The sequence below is a fragment of the Cimex lectularius genome, unplaced genomic scaffold (assembly GCF_000648675.2).
Source record: "Cimex lectularius strain Harlan isolate CLEC.00 unplaced genomic scaffold, Clec_2.1 scaffold158, whole genome shotgun sequence".
Classification (NCBI taxonomy): domain Eukaryota; kingdom Metazoa; phylum Arthropoda; class Insecta; order Hemiptera; family Cimicidae; genus Cimex; species Cimex lectularius.
Window position 1 is genome coordinate 1036080 of NW_019392744.1, and position 17233 is coordinate 1053312.

The 17233-nt window shown below is 35.6% G+C and overlaps 1 protein-coding gene across 1 annotated transcript in view; it reads right to left on the reverse strand.

Moving 5' to 3' along the window:
• Positions 1 to 17233, reverse strand: part of LOC106668211 (dynein heavy chain 5, axonemal) — a 35280-nt gene that overhangs the window by 14653 nt on the left and 3394 nt on the right. The window contains exons 2-42 of the mRNA XM_024227141.1: positions 15708 to 15845; positions 15546 to 15647; positions 15323 to 15493; positions 15082 to 15271; positions 13493 to 13653; positions 13309 to 13434; positions 13086 to 13250; positions 12924 to 13031; positions 12550 to 12856; positions 12460 to 12477; positions 12159 to 12382; positions 11952 to 12099; positions 11717 to 11898; positions 11456 to 11662; positions 11198 to 11394; positions 10990 to 11134; positions 10799 to 10925; positions 10611 to 10744; positions 9121 to 9244; positions 8899 to 9059; positions 8131 to 8394; positions 7864 to 8062; positions 7575 to 7810; positions 7455 to 7514; positions 7177 to 7398; positions 6853 to 7119; positions 6585 to 6797; positions 6321 to 6520; positions 5945 to 6262; positions 4123 to 4330; positions 2717 to 2878; positions 2438 to 2662; positions 2207 to 2379; positions 1977 to 2155; positions 1570 to 1757; positions 1315 to 1509; positions 1076 to 1214; positions 745 to 1021; positions 561 to 688; positions 295 to 491; positions 52 to 237 (exon numbers count right to left, since the gene is read on the reverse strand). Coding sequence (XP_024082909.1) covers positions 52 to 237; positions 295 to 491; positions 561 to 688; positions 745 to 1021; positions 1076 to 1214; positions 1315 to 1509; positions 1570 to 1757; positions 1977 to 2155; positions 2207 to 2379; positions 2438 to 2662; positions 2717 to 2878; positions 4123 to 4330; positions 5945 to 6262; positions 6321 to 6520; positions 6585 to 6797; positions 6853 to 7119; positions 7177 to 7398; positions 7455 to 7514; positions 7575 to 7810; positions 7864 to 8062; positions 8131 to 8394; positions 8899 to 9059; positions 9121 to 9244; positions 10611 to 10744; positions 10799 to 10925; positions 10990 to 11134; positions 11198 to 11394; positions 11456 to 11662; positions 11717 to 11898; positions 11952 to 12099; positions 12159 to 12382; positions 12460 to 12477; positions 12550 to 12856; positions 12924 to 13031; positions 13086 to 13250; positions 13309 to 13434; positions 13493 to 13653; positions 15082 to 15271; positions 15323 to 15493; positions 15546 to 15647; positions 15708 to 15845 — 7371 coding nt within the window. The remainder of the gene's footprint in view (positions 1 to 51; positions 238 to 294; positions 492 to 560; positions 689 to 744; positions 1022 to 1075; positions 1215 to 1314; positions 1510 to 1569; positions 1758 to 1976; positions 2156 to 2206; positions 2380 to 2437; positions 2663 to 2716; positions 2879 to 4122; positions 4331 to 5944; positions 6263 to 6320; positions 6521 to 6584; positions 6798 to 6852; positions 7120 to 7176; positions 7399 to 7454; positions 7515 to 7574; positions 7811 to 7863; positions 8063 to 8130; positions 8395 to 8898; positions 9060 to 9120; positions 9245 to 10610; positions 10745 to 10798; positions 10926 to 10989; positions 11135 to 11197; positions 11395 to 11455; positions 11663 to 11716; positions 11899 to 11951; positions 12100 to 12158; positions 12383 to 12459; positions 12478 to 12549; positions 12857 to 12923; positions 13032 to 13085; positions 13251 to 13308; positions 13435 to 13492; positions 13654 to 15081; positions 15272 to 15322; positions 15494 to 15545; positions 15648 to 15707; positions 15846 to 17233) is intronic.

The following is a 17233-nucleotide window of genomic DNA, read 5'->3' on the forward strand; positions in this document are numbered from 1 at the left end:
ACATTTTTCATAAGCCAGAGAAAATATTTAATCTCATTTTCATAAAAATACCTGCTGGATAATATTACACTGGAGTACTTTCATAACCATATGCAAATTTTGAGTCGACCAGCCGTAAGCCAAAGTGAACGTCTCGGCAAAAAGTTCTCTGAATACATTCTGCTGCTGTTCATTCCTAGTTTTGAGCCAAGCTTTTATAACTGGCTCCCAGTCGAGTCCTGATGAACTCATGTATACCTGACAATTTGATTTATTATGCAAGTTAAAAAAAAAAAGTAGTTAAGAATTTATTACCATTCCATTACGAGACACCGTTGCAGGAGAAGCGTTGTCAATATTATGAGGTTCAAATATGATCTTGCAAGTTGGAGCCATATTTAATCTATCGCCATTGGCTAGAGTTAGTGTCTTGTTATCGTCAAGAACTGAATTTAAGTTTTCAATCCAGATACTATCTACAGGACCATCGAGCACAAGCCATACATATTCATCTAAGAGTCAATGTAGTCTATGTTTTATTATAATTTTTTAAATAATTAATTTTATCATAAATTTAAGACCTTTTTTAACTCTTAATGTTTTTCTCCACAGCGCTGAGAATATACCGTCAGTCCAGTCATTAGTAGCAACATCTAACCTCCCAAACATTTGAGCAGCAGTGATCGCTTTTGGATTCATTCTCATTTCCCTTTAAATAAATATTTTAATAGGCTTTTTTTAAAATTAGGACATGTGCGAACAAACCTATGGCTGTCACCGCATTTTGTGAGTGCGGCCATTAAAGTGTGTATGCAGGTTGTTTTACCAGCTCCTTCCGGTCCAAGAGTCATAATGCCATGCCTTACCCTCTGTGTCTCATAGAGCTGGATTATCTTGAGCACCCAGGGCGGATGGTATATCAAATTTGTCTCCTCCAAGTGTTCAATTATCGCAGCATCAAGCTCAGGATATGAAGTATTATCGAGGTTTTGGTTAGGAAACAAGTCAGCCACAAGAGATATAAAAAGTGGTTCATCCTCATCTGCAAAATTATTGATCAAATTGATGTTTATATTTTTTTACTAGTTATGAGTACCTATCAATTTCGACAGGTTCATGTCTCTCAAAACTCTCATAACAATCGTACTTTCAGTATCTTTGGAATTCACCCTCTTTGCCGCACCAAGTGAGCGAAGTACTGATAGAATGTTTCTCAGCCCAAAATCATAATGAACCTTAATAATTTGTTTTAATAACACAGTAGGTTTAAATGAAAAAGTGGTTTTTTATAATATAATTTTAAAAATAAATATTAGATTTTTTTTTAAAAGTAACCTGTTTAGTCAACTGTTCTTCACACAATTTATACAATGTGTAAAATTTTCTAGCCAAAGTTATGTTTTCAAGAAATCCACAACTTGCAAGCTTCACGCGGATAATAATCTGCCTGTCTGGCACCATCATGGCGACCGTACGGAATTGTATTTTTAAATTTTCCGGCAACTCTTTTCTCCCGGCATATCCTGGGTTCTGTTATTAAATAAAAGGATTGGATGTTTGTTTTGAAATTGTACAACTGTAAAAACTTGCCATCGTGATAAAAATTCCAAATTCGGGAAACATGTCAATCAGGTCCCCATCTGTAAAGTGGAATTGTTTCTTTTTCTCTTTCTTAGCTGCAAGTACAACGGCGACCTGTTGAGCAGCTACAGACAGCACTGGAAGCTCGATCCTGTTAAACTCATCAAAGCAACCCCAAGAACCAGACTGAGCCAAACCTTGACGACAATAATCCAAAATTATTCCACATCCTACATATATTTGTTAAATGTAAAAAATGTTTGTAAATCCCAGGCCCTGAAGATGATCAATAAAGATTGAAACGTTGGCACGATAAAGAAAATGTTTTTCTGAAACCTACATCAAACCAGACCGTATCTCGTGATTTCTGAATAATTTTTAATCATAAGCTAAACCCTGTATATTATTAAAATTACCTTTATATATTCTTCCTAGACCTCTATAATCCATCTGATCAGAACAATTGAATACGACTACATATTTCCCTAATGTTTTCCCCATATCTTTTACGGTTTCAGTTTTTCCTGTACCTGCTGGGCCACATGGAGCACCACCCATGCTCATCGCAAGAGCCTGCGCTAAAGTAATATAACACCTGGAAAAAAAAATCAGATAAACTCCATCTTTAATAGAAATGATTTAATACCTATCAGTTAATGGTGTGATCACAAGACGATCAGTACATCCAAGATATTCATTTTGATAGGTAAATGTAACATCAGTAATAGATATCCACGTTTTGTCTAGATCTTCTTTGAAGTAGAATCGACTTTGTTTCAACCATTCAAAATCATTTATTGATTTTACAGCCAGTCGGACCTTTATGAAGTTAAAAAATTGAAAAATATACATAATATCAAATAAAATAATATATTACCAATGTGTCAAATATATCTCTTTGGTGAACGTGAATTGTAATAAGAGTTTCAAATTTGATCCTTTCCAAACGAGTCAAATCACGAGTTGTTTGGTCAATTAAAGTATTGAGCAGTTCCAAAAATCGGTTATTAGTTTCAGGCATTAATTTTTTGTCGCTACGAGCTTGCACAAGAGCCGCTTCAGCATCTCTTGTCCAGACCATTTGGATTCCAAGTATCCCAACCTGTAAATTGTACAAAATTTGAATAGTGTAGCTAGGTTAATATAAAATACACACCTGAGCTGGGATCCGGTCAAGAAAAGACAGAATATTAAAATTGGGATCGTTGATCAATGTATATGAATTTCTTATTATGCCATGTAGAGACTGCTGTGATGATTGAAGCAGGGACATCAACCAGGTTTCGACGCTACCCTCTGCCCTAACTGGTCTTTCAAGCTGCAAACATATATAAAAGTTGAAAAAGTGGCGAAGAGTTATGGGGTAAAGAAAAGGTGCATGTGAAAAAAAGAAAGCTAGAAAGGAAGGTTGAAATACACGCAAATGAAGCAACGGAGGCAGACGAGTGCGCTCGGTATGAAAGACAGTTTCAGGCTCTCACAATCAATAATCAAAAATAATCTGTGATATGCCTGAGTATGAGGGTAAAGGTGTTGAAGTCTAGTTCTAGATGTAAACAGTGCACAAATATTCAGGGATGGTATATTTTGAGGGGTGGAGTGTTTTGTGTGCAAAGCATAGGTCATATCAACCCTTGGGGTGTTGGTGTTTTTGTAAAAAAGCCCATTTGTATTATCTTTATCTTATAGCGATGAGCACCATGTCAACGCCTAAACCATTGCGGCCACCAACCACCCTTTAAACAGTGCAGAATTTTAAAAATCAATTTTAAACTGAGTAAGGTGATGGCTCAATCTCATAACCTAGAATAAATTAAGCATGTTCCAAATAATGTAAGCGTGGAGTGAGGTTAAGTGCAAAACGAGTTCTATTGTTAAAGCAACAATAGAAGAAATAAAATAAACAATGGTGAAGTAAGTTAGGACAAGACTTTTCACAAGATTTGATCAAATTGGGTTAACTGCCAAGTGTTTTAGGCAAAGTATAGACTTTCTGCTGATTAATTTATTTTTTGCTGCCATAATAGGTCGCAGGGTCATTTTAGACCACAATTTTTCACAGAACCGTTAAAAGAAATTACGGTATTAATTGGGATGATATTAGGAAAATCCAAATATTCCAATCTGTTCCTGAGAGCAATTAAGGCCTGACGTTTTTGAGGATTTACATTAAAATGATTAGAGCGAGAATTTCAATACAATTAACTGTACCAATTAAAAGCTGGCAACTAGCCTGATTTTCACCACGTGTAAACTGAAAATCATCTGCATAAAGATGATATTTGGAAACAGAGAGAGAGAGAGGAGGATATCACTTATGTAAAGGGCAAATAGCAGTGGTCCAATGCTTGAACCTTGAGGAACACCACTGAGCAAAGGTCTAGAGGAAGAATTGCCAGATTGGGATTGGAATCTATTAGGAAGGACTTATTCATAGAGCATGCAGAAGGACTAAACTTAAAATTGGTACAGTCTGTTGATGAGAATTTAATGTGCAATAGAGCTGAAGGCGCTAAATGTACAAGAATTAGGATCGATCCACAAATATTTCATTTTGCTCACCATAATCATTTCTCCCTCAGAGGAAATTATAGCTGTCATCTTGTTGTATTCAATGTCGTGGAACTTGACGTTGCGGGTGTTATCGAAAATTGACAGCAGATGATTCTGTATCGTGTGAGAGTCTGAAGCTTGGCCCAGGATTTCAAGAAGCGCTGGGTCAGACACGAAGAAAAATCTTGGAAACATCATTCTCTTCTTTTCCAAATAACTAAAATATTTAAAAAATGTGAACATAAGAATTTAATAAAATAGATTTAAAAGAAAAAATAAATTGTTTCTACTAATATCTAACAATGAAATAGAAAGAAATTCGACCTCCCATACTTAATCATAAAGAGGCCACTTTAGGACCTTAAGCACCATGACCAATATTGGTATATTGTGCAATCTCCATGATTATCTAGAGCTTATTAGTCTTAAGACTTTTATCAGATCCCAAAGCTTTGTTAAGCATTCCTGCGTTGCCTTTTCTTTTTCCAGGAGTAGGCATCTCAGCCTATTAAGCTGAGTTTCCACTCCATGAAAAAAATACTCACGCAACTAAATGCAAGAATTACTCAATGCCGTCTCGGGTTAACCATTTCCACGAGGCGAAACAAGATGAGCCATCAGTTGCGTGAGACAAGCATGCTGTTTATAACTACAAAAACTGATGCATCAGCATTTGCTATAATGGCGATACTTTATATTAAAAAGGAAAATAAACGAAGAAAACGTGGTTGGTGGATCGAAGAATTATTTTGTCGACAAGCCCCATTAGAGTTTTTATTTTCGAGTACCTACAATTTTTCCCATTTTGATGCTAATTTCCTTCCACGCATCCTCTCTCATGTTCTTGTTCTGATGAGTTCTTTAGCATCCTAAAAAAATCAGTAGCTATGGGACATTCGGATAAGTCTAATGCACACCTCCTGGTTCATTCTCATACTCAAGACAAGTGCGTTTACATGGAGTGAAACAAACAATGCAAAACACTTTTATGCACACTAAAAAACCAACAACCGGTTGGCTAACCTCAAAACATCCTCACACCAAAAGTTTCACAGTCCTGGTTGTCTTCTCAACAATTGTGGAAGTGAGTTTTGCACAGCGGAAACCCAGCTTTTGACCTTTGAACCATTACAGGATATGTTCCATTGTTTCTTCTTCATAAGATGACGAAATGAGAGGAAAATTCAACTTTGACCGTTTGAAGTGGTTATAGACAAAAATGCTGTTTGGAAGAAAGACAACGTAAAGTTGATTATGGTGGAATATAGTGTAGGTGTAGGGGGTAAATGGACCAAATTAAACCCTAGCAAAACCCTCTGTACTGGTTCCAACAAACTTCCAAACTAAGGTTTACACAATCTAGCTCTGTGCTGGAGTCATTAAAGATGATATGAAAGATTTACATATATTTCTATACTTTTGGATAGTCAGGTACTAGGTCAGGTAGAAGGTACTAAATGAGTATGCTTTTAGCTCAAATTAGTCTGGGTATGTCTAAATTGCCTGATTACCCTAGGAGAACACAAGGTGTAGATTCCAGGACATGAAGGTACAGAAGGAAATGAATAATGTGAGAACGGGCACACTAGGCAAATTGGAAAGTATGAGTTGGTGCTGAAAAAAAACAACATCTGTCAGAAAGAAAAAAAGAAGGCTACTGCCCTCTTGACAACCACCTAAAGAAGGTGAGCAAAGCAAAGACAGAAAGAAGCCAATTTTATCAGGAGAAAGATGGGCAAAGAGGCAAGCCATTTTGGCAAGGCAATTTTCACATCATAGGGGTCCCACAATAGCCCTTTAGATATAAATGTATATATTTGCATTATTTTACCCGCTCAAAGATTTTTGACATAGTTCCAACTGTTCCTGAAGATGTGGCAGGATTTGCTTAAGCATGTCGTCTCCGACACAGCAAGATACAACACCGGGAGTTTCGTGTGCCCTTTGCATAATTTTCTGCCATGATTTATCAATTTTGCTGAACCGCTTGGCTTCTTTTGGCAATTGTTTTGCAATATCACCGCCAACGAATACGGCTTCCAAATACACCCATAGATTTTGCACAAGAAGCCATCTTTCGAGTATTTCGTTAGTGTTGCTCAAATCTGATACCCATTGTTGAATCTGCTTCCTGAACGGTGCATTGTACCTGTAATGAATTTATAAAGGTGAGTTTTAAAATTTAATTTAAATTTAAATTTTTATACCTATTTGATAGTAAAGAACCGAGAACCATGAGGCTGTCTTCTAATTGTCCAATAGTTTCAGCTGTAGTGTCACCCCTCAGAAGTAGTTCACCTCTGTTGTTAAAAGACATAAATGTTAGCTCATGTACCGACCATTCATTAGTCACTTGGCGTAATTTTGCTTCAATATCTTTCTCTTTCATAGCTGATATGCAGATATCCTTAAAAATGAAATTAAAATTGTTTTAATACAATTTTAAATTAATTAATTTATAAAATGGTTACTTCAATGTCTTCCTTGTATTTTAATAATGGTGCTGCTAAAATGTTTTTCAAACAGAAACCTTCACTTTCTAAATCAAACGTGTGTTTTGTCACTTCCATTATTCTCTGCCAATGCCTCGGTTTCATTGCTTTGTTGGCCATTAGCTCGAGCAATGGGCACATATCATTGAAATCATCAATTGTGCGTTTTAAAGCGTGGAACGCAGGCCATTCCTAGTCAAAGTTTAAATTATGAATAGCCAATTATAATGTTTAATTTATTCATTACTTTTAATCCTTTCGGTAATTTACGGCATCTATTTTGGAACTCCATTAGTTCGTTGTTTATGTCTTCTATGTTAACCTCACCCCATGGTATATCATAGTAGCTACTGACTCGGTCGATAACATCGTTATACAGCTTGTACAACTTTTGAAGCAAGTTGAGTTCTTTTCTGATCTGGCCTAACTCAGGACTTTCAGTATTAGGCAGGCCGAACAGTTCTTCACCACTCTGATAAGTTTGCAGTTTCCTCCACATTCCATCGAATCGGTTCTAAAAACAAAACTACATGGATTAATATGACAATAGTTTTCAATATGATTTACATGCCTGAAACAGAATCAATCGGTCGCTAGCTTCCCTAGGAGAAAGCCCAGGGCTCATGGGCCCTGCTGTTCTATACTGGTGTATATAATCCTCGCTGTCTTCACTAAATTTGGCTAGGTTTCCTTGTAGTTCTTCCTGGAAGTGTGGTTGCATCGCAAGAAGCAACGAATTCACCTCCATAGACCTGCTTAATAACTGCTGCCATGTATATCGCAGGTTGTCTACCTAGAATAAAAAATAAAATCAAATTGTGTAAAGGCAAAATAATTATGAAAATTTACCTGCTCGAGAATTTCTCTGTCAACTGGAAGCTCATATCTTGTCAGAATGTTGAATGCTTCCTTTATTATAAAAAAAAAGTTAGCTAACTTCGATTAATAGTTTAATTTAACCTAACTAACCTCAATTGGTTCAATTCGAAGTTCCATGTCAACCTCCTGATCTCTAATTTTTTTCAGCGTTTCCATTACCATTCTTACATCATCCAAATCTCTTATCGGCCTTTCAAGCTTTCTCTCCATTTCACTCATTACCGCATACACGTAGTCCATTTCTCTTTGGTATTTTTTACGAACAATTTGCCCAATTTTATGTGTACCGGTTTTAATCTCCATTGTAAGGGCCATCTTTAGCTGATCTGTAAAAATAATTAACATATAATTTTTTTTAATGTGTTAAGATTAGTCTTACCGATATTGACTGCAATTGTGGTACATAAAATATAAACATTGTTTTCTGCCAAAAGTTCACTCTCAAGCTCAACATGTTTGCATAATGACATTTCACATTCTAACAAACTGACACTGTGAGCATCCCTTTTTGTTGCTATGCTGTCAGAACTCCAGAGCATTTTATACGGCTTCCAACGTTCAACATATCTTTGCAATTCCTTTAAAAAAAAGTACAGATAAAAGAAACAGTAAATAATTTTGTACAATACAAAAGCGTAAAGCTTACTAATTTTATAGGAACGATGCAGTTAGAGAGTAAAGATAGAGTTTTGATGACTTCTTTGTTCTCCATTATGTGAGAATGAAAATTCTTAGGCTGATGTGGAAAGGGCGGCTTTGTATTTGAAGCGAGCCTGTATAAACGTTTCCTCCTTGCTTTTGCGTCTTCTTGCTTGGGCTCGTTCTGATCTAGCCGAGAGACAAGGTTAGCTAAAGCCTTTGACATTCCCTTGTCGCCGTGCACACCCAGCCGTCTCCAGCCTTCGCCTTTCTACTTTTGGTAGGGGGTATGAACGGCAAACAACAGACAAAGACACACACAACAGGCAGAAAGGTGGAAAATGTAAGGAAGTGTTTATTGATTAGAACGTGAGTAAATATTAAAGGATGGTTTGGGGTAGACACGAATGAACATCACAAAACATTAGACAAACACAAGATGAAAAGAAAAGAAAACAAGTGAATCAGTAAAGTTAACAGTTTACTTATTTGTACAGGATTTTAATAATGTAAAGGAAATCCTAAATCTTATATAGCTCAACAAAAAAAATAAAATAAAATAAGAAAATACTAAAAAATAAAAACTCTAATATACAAACTAAATAAATTGTGCTTTGAAATATCAAAAACAATTACTTGCAGCTGAAAACTTTTGTCATTTCTTGATAAAATGGCCTTAATTGCTTAATAAATATTACAAAAATAATATTTAAATATATTTTATCTCGTTATAGCAGTTCATTTAAAAATTGAATGAAAGATGTGTAAAACGTACAATCTGCGGCTTTCCTCCAGTCCATTGTGATACACCTCTTGTGACGTTGGTTATCATCTTTCCGACCATCAGCAAACAATCTTGAACATCGTCCAGACTCGGTTTTACGATTACATTCGGTATCGAAAGCAAACCGTTTATTAAGAGAACGGGTGTATTTCCTGCCAGAAAAATTTCGATTTATTTTTAGACATTAAAAATTAATCGTTGAATTTAGTTAACCTTCATGAGAAGAAAATCTCCTTCTAACTGTGTCTAAAGCTTGACGGGTGATTTTAATTAAGACATCAACGACTTTTCGACTGTAGTATCGTCTCATTTCACCAACAGCATTTCTTACCATATCCTTATCAAAAAGTAAAAACCAATTAAAATATTAAATTAAACGTACTTTCCCTCAAAAGATCTTAATCTCCCACCCTTACACATTCAAGCACAGAAGGTGGCTTTTGAGAGGGTTAACAGATTCCTGAGATACATAGAAATAAAGCCAGATCTAAGGAGAAGCCATCACAAAATCCTGGAGAGAATTAACAAAAGTGAGACGGCTAAAGTGTTATGGTAAAAAACAGCCTCTTTAGGACCTTATTCACCACGACCAATATTGGTCTATTGTGCAATCTCCATTAATATATAGAATAATTATATAGAACTCTTCATTAAGCTTTAGGCTTTTTATCAGATCCTAAAGCTTTATTAAGGACTCTCATATTTACCTTTCAGGACTGGGCTTTAGGAATCTAGCTACTTTGAACTAATAGTTAAGGCACATGGACACAGCATACTTTCGGAGAGTCTACAAAGGGTACAAAGTTATAAAGACACTAACAGCAAATGCTTTTAGCTCCAAACTAGTCTGGGAGAACCTAAATTGCCTAATGCGCTAGGAGAATGCAACAAGGTTAATTTGCTGGGTACCAGGACATGAAGGTATGGAAAGAAACGAATAGGTTGACCAAATAGTCTCAGAAGAAGTCTAGAAGACACTCTGGAGAGAATGGTCAAGTTGTAGCTAGAAAAATGCCTTAAGAAAAATTGTGCAAGCACAGGACAAAATCACTAGATATGAGGTAAGCCAAGATATTTATAAATCTTTTGAAGTGGAAGGCGGTTTTTTTCTTTCTGTGCAGGCAAAATTTTAGGAAAAGTGTAGGTCTACACTGGCTTCAAGATGGGCAAAGCAGAAATGAAAACATGCCAACCCTGTAAAGAGAAAACAGAGACATCGGCACATAACCTATAAGAATGTGATGGTGCTTTCCCACAAAACTAAAGACTTTTCTTGGTGCCACTTTGTGTACCTCTCTTGGTGTAGCAATCACCTTATAGAAGTCACTGTACTGTATCCAGGATAATGCCTCACATTCAAAAGTGATTTGTGCTGATATCTATGCTTTTTGTTGACAGAGTTAGCATGGTTTGGTCTCTGCTTTGTCCATCTTCTTCAGATGGTAGTCAGTGGCCAATATAGAGGTCTATAATTTTGTGATGGGGCATCAAGTGCTTAGTTTTGTGGGAAAAAGCGCACTTTCCATTGTACAATCTTCATCATAGATGGTCCCACAATAGACCTATATAGGTTAAGAAAAGGTTGGAATCCTTGTCTGCACATTATTCATAATTCTTAACTACTACTATTAATTTCAATGTCTTTGGAAAACTTTTATTACTTAGAAGGTAGGGTAAATATTCAAGTAGATACATAATTATACCTGCATTGGTTTTGAAAGCCCTCCTGCACTTTGGAGAAGCTGGTATGGGTTTTCAAAGCATTCACACACTTGGCTCCAATCTTGCTGCTGTTGATTGGCTTCATTCATTATATCATGTTTATTATCGTCTGGAACTTTAAATCAATTTAAACTTAATTTGCCACAACTGATTGCTTACAAGAGATTACCATCGAGGATGAAATCAGACTCTTCTGGTACTGAGTGGTTGGCTTTGAACTCTAAAGCGGCTTTTCTCACAAGCTCCAATATTTCTTCCACTGCTTCTTCAACCATTAAACTCTTCCTGTTCAACTCCTATAGTTAAAAAAAATATATAGCTAAATTATATATTTTTTTTAAATCACATAAAAAAATTTACAATAGCAGCATGGCGACAGTTTTCATCAGTTTTATCTATGAATTCGTCAATTGTCCATGGATTATTTGTTGGCAAAATGTGTAAAGATACATTCTGGATGCTCGATAGGACATGGAGGATTCGGTTTGAATAAACATCGTGCACCCTGTGTTTATTTTTATTTTGAATAAATCAAAGAAAGGAGAGCAATTAAATATAAAAGTAATACCTTGTTATTAGTATATCAAAATTGTTTATAGCTTCTGATATGTTTTCCACAAAATTTTTCCATTGTGGGTCTGTCCAACTGAGGGTGTTTAGTGCTGGTTTTAAAAGGCTAGAAAGCCTGACAAGTTGCGGTAAAAACAAAGGACGAACCTCGAGTTTAACCCTTTTTACTGTATTTGTAAAATTTACAAGCATGTCCTAAAACATTTACATATAAATAATTATATTTAAAGTAGTGTAAATTAATTTTCATCTTTACATCAAGGGAGTCTTTGATTTTAATGAAATAGTTTTTCTTTGACAGCAGTGCCACAGAAAGAACTGGGACTGGCAGATCCAATTTTGCCATACATTCAGCTTCCCTGATCATCCAGCTCAATCTACAATCAAAATTTATATCGATGTGGTTTTCTTTTTCGTTTAATACGAGTAATTTCTTTCTCAAGCAAGTCTCCGCTACCCAAACCTGTAAAAATAAAATGATTAAAGTTTGTTCTTGACACAGAAATAGATTATTTACATTATGATTCATCCAAACATCTAGAACATTATCTTCAAACTCTTCCAAAATGTGTTTTATGTAGGCGAATTTCCTTTGGAGGTCTTTTGTCTCAGGTAGAGGACTTAGAAGGGGATGTTCTGAGACTGAGTCAATGAGCCTTTTGAGATTCATTCCCAGTGATCTTGCCCATGTAATTTTACCTGAACAATTAAATTGATTACGACCTGGTGGAAAATATAACTGTTAAATGAACCTGCAAGCGGAGGGAAGTCTGTGGGTATTGGCGGCTTGTTATGCTGCTTCCTGAACACTTTTAAAACTTTGTCAAGCTGTTTATCACAAAATTTTAAAATCCTTGAATACTTCTCAGACATTTGTTTCAAAGGTATTTTACCACTTATCTTAAAGCCAATAATGAAAATATTAAACATATAATTTTAATTACAATAATGTTAATTACCTTTTCAAATCTATTTAAGAATTTTACGCCTTGCAAAGTTTCCCATATCCCTGAATAATTATCTTCAATTGTATTAGCAATTTTCTCTTTAAGGGAATTTGTGCTCGCGATAAATTCTTCGAAATCATCATCAAACTCAACATTGCGCTGTTCAAGATAATCATAAGTTTTCGATGTTATGCTATTTTTGATATCATTAAAATTTTTGACAACTTCTTCAAGTTCTACAATCAACCACTTAATTGAACAGGATTGAAAAGTAATAAAAGAAAAGTAAATAATAATAATTTTTTAAACTAACCTTCACCGAGTAATAATCCTGGAAAAGAAATAATAATAATATATAACTTTTTATGATCCATTATAATAATAATAATAATAAGCATTATACCTTCCATTCTACATTCAAACAAACAATTATAATCGTCGACAAGGTTGAACATTGAAATAATTTTTGCCAACCTCCTACAGAATGTGTCGAATTTTCCAAATACGTAGTTTTCAGAAAATTGCAACTGAGGCTGATCTGGGACGTAATTGTGTTCTTTAACGTAAGTGTATGAATCGTGATATGCTTTGTTGAGTTTTACACAGTGAACAAGTTTTTCTCTGACGATTGTTCTGTCTTGCGACCAAATATTTTCTTTGCCGTGGCAAGTGATGTACTGCTTGCAGTTTCTGATCATTTGGTTTGTTATCTGTACATGTAAATAAGTAAATTAGTTAATTATTTAAATTTCTGAAAGGAAATTTAGTTATACATACTTTAACCATCAGAGAGGATGTTCTTTCAGACGTGTTGTAATACTGCGAAACACTGTGAATGAGTTTCACCGTCTGAAGAAGGCGAAGAATGGAACTCTTCATCCTAACCTAAAAACAATTTATGCTGTTTTATTTGCCCATATAAAATTATAAAAATATTACTGGATCGTGTAGGTAAAGAGCATGACATGATTTTTCAATAGCTTGAATATATTTTGCATTGTCTCTGGCCTCGTTGTAACAGTAAGTGATTCTCATGTCAGCTTCTTTCCAGAGTTTCAGTATTCTCGATTTAACCATCATTAAACACTGGATAGTCATCGTGACCTGAAACCGATATATTTTATATAGTTTCTTTTGTTTCAGTCATTGCCAAATAACTGACTTCATGAGCTTGAATCTGTGCCACAATTTGTGAAAACTGGGCGTCCCTTTTCTTCCAATATTCCAGCTCGTCTTGCGGGCCAGAAGTGTCGTTCTCCTTTCTGAGTTGTTCACTTTCCATAATAACCTTTAAGCGAAAATTATTGTAATTAGATGATAAAATCAATAATGAAATGAAAACGTACTTCATGGATACGTTTTAGCCAAAGCTTGACCCGCTCTTCAAGCAAGGGTATTGTTGTTAGCTGGTAAAGAAGTTCTTTTGCTTCATCAAATGAACGTATATTGTCCATCAAAGTACACTCATCTTCAAATATATTCGGCTCCTTACACACTTCTTCACAGACTAAAACCAAATAAATATTGGCAAGTTAAAAATATTCAAAAATATATTTTTTTAAATTAATCCATATATGTATTTAGTAGTATTGACCATTTTAATTATATTAATTAATTATACTTTTAATCTAAGGTTTTGGTTGAGAAAAAAACCATGCGCCACTAGTGGGATTTGAACCCATGACTGTGGACTGGTGCATAACGAAATTGTTGATAGGTTGGAAAGGAAGCTACGACCAGAAGTCCAGAACGTCAGAATACCCAAATCGGATATAAAGAGAGTACTAACTAAAAAATTGTCACAGGAATGGAAAAAGTGGTATAATAGGGATAAGGCAGGTTCTTTTTTTAAGGCTATCATTCATGGATTTTCGCAATGAGGGGAAGCAAGGCGTTTTTTTCTTCGATTATCAGAATCAGGGCGAATCACTGCATATGTGGTGCTTATCTGAACAGAATTCGTTTATGACCCTCCCCAAATTGTGAAACATGCGATGAACCCGAGACAATGCAGCATATTGTGTTTGATTGTCCGGAGTATGAAGAAGCGAGAAATGTCATGTTTGAACAAATTTTTAGTTACAAAGAGGTAGAGAAGCCATTCAATTTTAATAGCCCTATAAGTTCTGAAAATGAAATGGTATTTAAGACGTTTGAATTTTTGAATAAAAATGATCTGAAGGCTTAATCGCCAGATAATTAATCAATTGATTAATGCAATATCTGTCCAATTATTAATCTATTAAAGATTTACATTGTTACTTATGTAGTAGAATTTATATATTTACATTAGTAATTTATTAATTATATATTTACCGATTGATTATTTATTATCGATGTAAATACTGATTTATTTATTGACTGGTTATATAGAAATTTGTTCGCTGATACCGATACATTTGTATAGATTATTTATAAGTATTTATTTATCAGTTGGTTGATTGACAGGTGAGGAACCTGGGTCATTCTGGGGGTGCTGGCTCGGCTGTCTCGGGTTGTCTCCGGGGGGTACTCCACATGCAAAGGGCAATTGGTCCCCGGGAAGTGGGGAGGATGTGGACTTTTCCAGGGGCTTCTGTTGCCATGTACGGTTTTTATCCATATCCTTCTAATGCTACCGAAATTAGATGTAAACCTGAATAAGAAGCGGGTGTATGGGGTAGTGCCCTTTGGGGGTGGCCCGGGTCGGTTGGCGTTGTCACCAATTAATTGACATTGACTGAATGCAAAATCAAAAAAAAAAAAAAAAAAAAAAAAAAAAAAAAACAACCCATGACCTTCGGCTCAATACGCCGCTGCTCTACACTTGAGAAGTCAGAAGTCATATTGAGTCGAAGGTCACGGGTTCGAATCCCACTGGTGGCACTTGCTTTTTTGTCTCAACCAAGACCTTAAATTAAAAATATAGTTCATTAATGTAATTCTATTTGTAGACCTTTGAGAGCACTGCAGAAAGACCTAAGACCAGGGAGAAGCTGATCTCTCACAATAGCGCTTCCGACTTCTTCCTCTTCAGATTCTGAAGATGGCTGGGCCAAAGCTTCCATGAAAACATGTTCCATCACCCTTTGTACAGTCGTCACAAGGCCAACATTGACGGAATTGATAACTCCACAAAAGAGATCCTACGGTATTACCTTTTAGATTGCAATAAAATCAAGAGATACAATTATTACCTTTTGAAAGCCCTCTTCTGGTAACTGTTTTGAAGTATTTAACCTGAACATATAAATGCATATACCAGTTAGTGGTATTTCCCAACCGTCCGTTAAAAACAGTTTCTTCTTCATCAATGCTTGATGATGATATTTTGCTCCTTGAAGAGCTCTTAGACCGATACTTTTCCCCTAAAATTAAAGTATTTGTATCCAAAGTGAATATTATTTTATTTCTCAGTACCAAATCTTGACTAGGAGCTGCTGGAGTTTCCTCGACATCCTGGTGAAACCAAATCAATTTGTTTCTCATATGGGGAAGGAACAACTCATTGATTTCATCCAGCTAGTGAATTATAATGTTAAAAAGTATACTTATTTTAATTATTAATTATCACAATTTTACCATATTCCCTTCAAATACGTTATCCATAATCTCTGATCGGGGAAGCCCAGTGGCATCGATGAGCAGCTGGAATGTGAATTCCAGCCTGGGGTCCATCTCCCCCCTTCTTGCTTTGCGCTCGCATTCTTCTCTTCTTTTCTGGAATGTCAATCATATAATGGCATGTACTTTTAATACAACTTTAACCAGTCTACTTTACTACTTTAGCACTTTATCATCTTGTCGTCAATTGAACCAATTTATAAATAATAAAACATTTTACATTTTAGCTAGATTGTCTAGAATTTTTGTCTTTGGCTGTTAGACACATTTTAGCACCATATTCAGTGATTAGCCTGTTATTTTGTCCACATTTTATTTTTTCATTTTTCTATCAGTGTCTTTAATAGGAGTTTTGTTTTTTCATTATACATTTGTGTGTTCATAAGTTTTGTCCAATTGATTGTGTTGTGCCTGTTCTAAATTTTATTTATTGAACATGATATTGGAACAAATTATTAAATTAGAAAACCATAAAAAGAATTATGCACATCCTGCATAAAATTATTGTATAACCGGACAGATTGCACAAGCGATATGAATTATCCAATTGTTTTTTAAAACATATTCATCCTATGGACCTGTCTGTAATGACTAAAATCCTTTAAAAGCTCACATTATAATGCCATGACCCCAAATTAAATTCCAAGAAGAAAAACCTCCCATATTAAAAACTAAGTTTGAAATTAGAACCCTGCACTTTACAATGCAGCAATGTCATTCCATCATGGATGCCATTCTATCTTAATGAACAGAAGTTGCGGCTGTCCTGGTGACAGAAATAATGAAGGTAGGGTGAGTATGTAGATTCACTTTTTGTAAAAAATGGTTCTACCCACAGATTTGTTGTTTACAACTATCCGGATTTCAAGCATTCAATGCTCACCATCAGGTTGAAGGAGTTATAGACATCTCTTGACATGAATTGTATGACCTCTGACGCGACCTTCCAACGAGAAGCTGGTTTTTAATGCCGTTCAATTTTGAAGGAGCTAAAGAAGGCCAGAAGAGTGTAAGTCACTCTGCAATAGGAAGAGTTCTCTGGCCTTCAGAGAACTGAGCTTCACACTAGAAGGCCAGGACAGGGTCGACCTAGGTCTTCGGACGAGAGAGGTGATAGATTCATCCATCATCAGGCTCTACGAAACGACATCATTAACGAAAATAACAGGGCTCAGCACTCGGCTCGTGGATCAGTTCTTTCCACAGCTCAGAAAATGGCCAGGTTTCAATTAGCACGGTAACATGTGAATTGGACATTGAAAGATTGGGACGAGTTCTATTTCAAATGATGTGAGAGTTGGCCTCAATCTTCAGATGGGCGTAATTTCATCTGGAGATGCTAAGGAGAATGGTATGCCCCATGCTTAATGGTTCCTCATGTGGCATTCCACGGTGGATCATTGATGTTCTAGCGTAGCATTTCCTTAGACACCCGCACCAAATAAGTTGTGCGAGGAAGATATGTAACTTCAACGATGTACTTA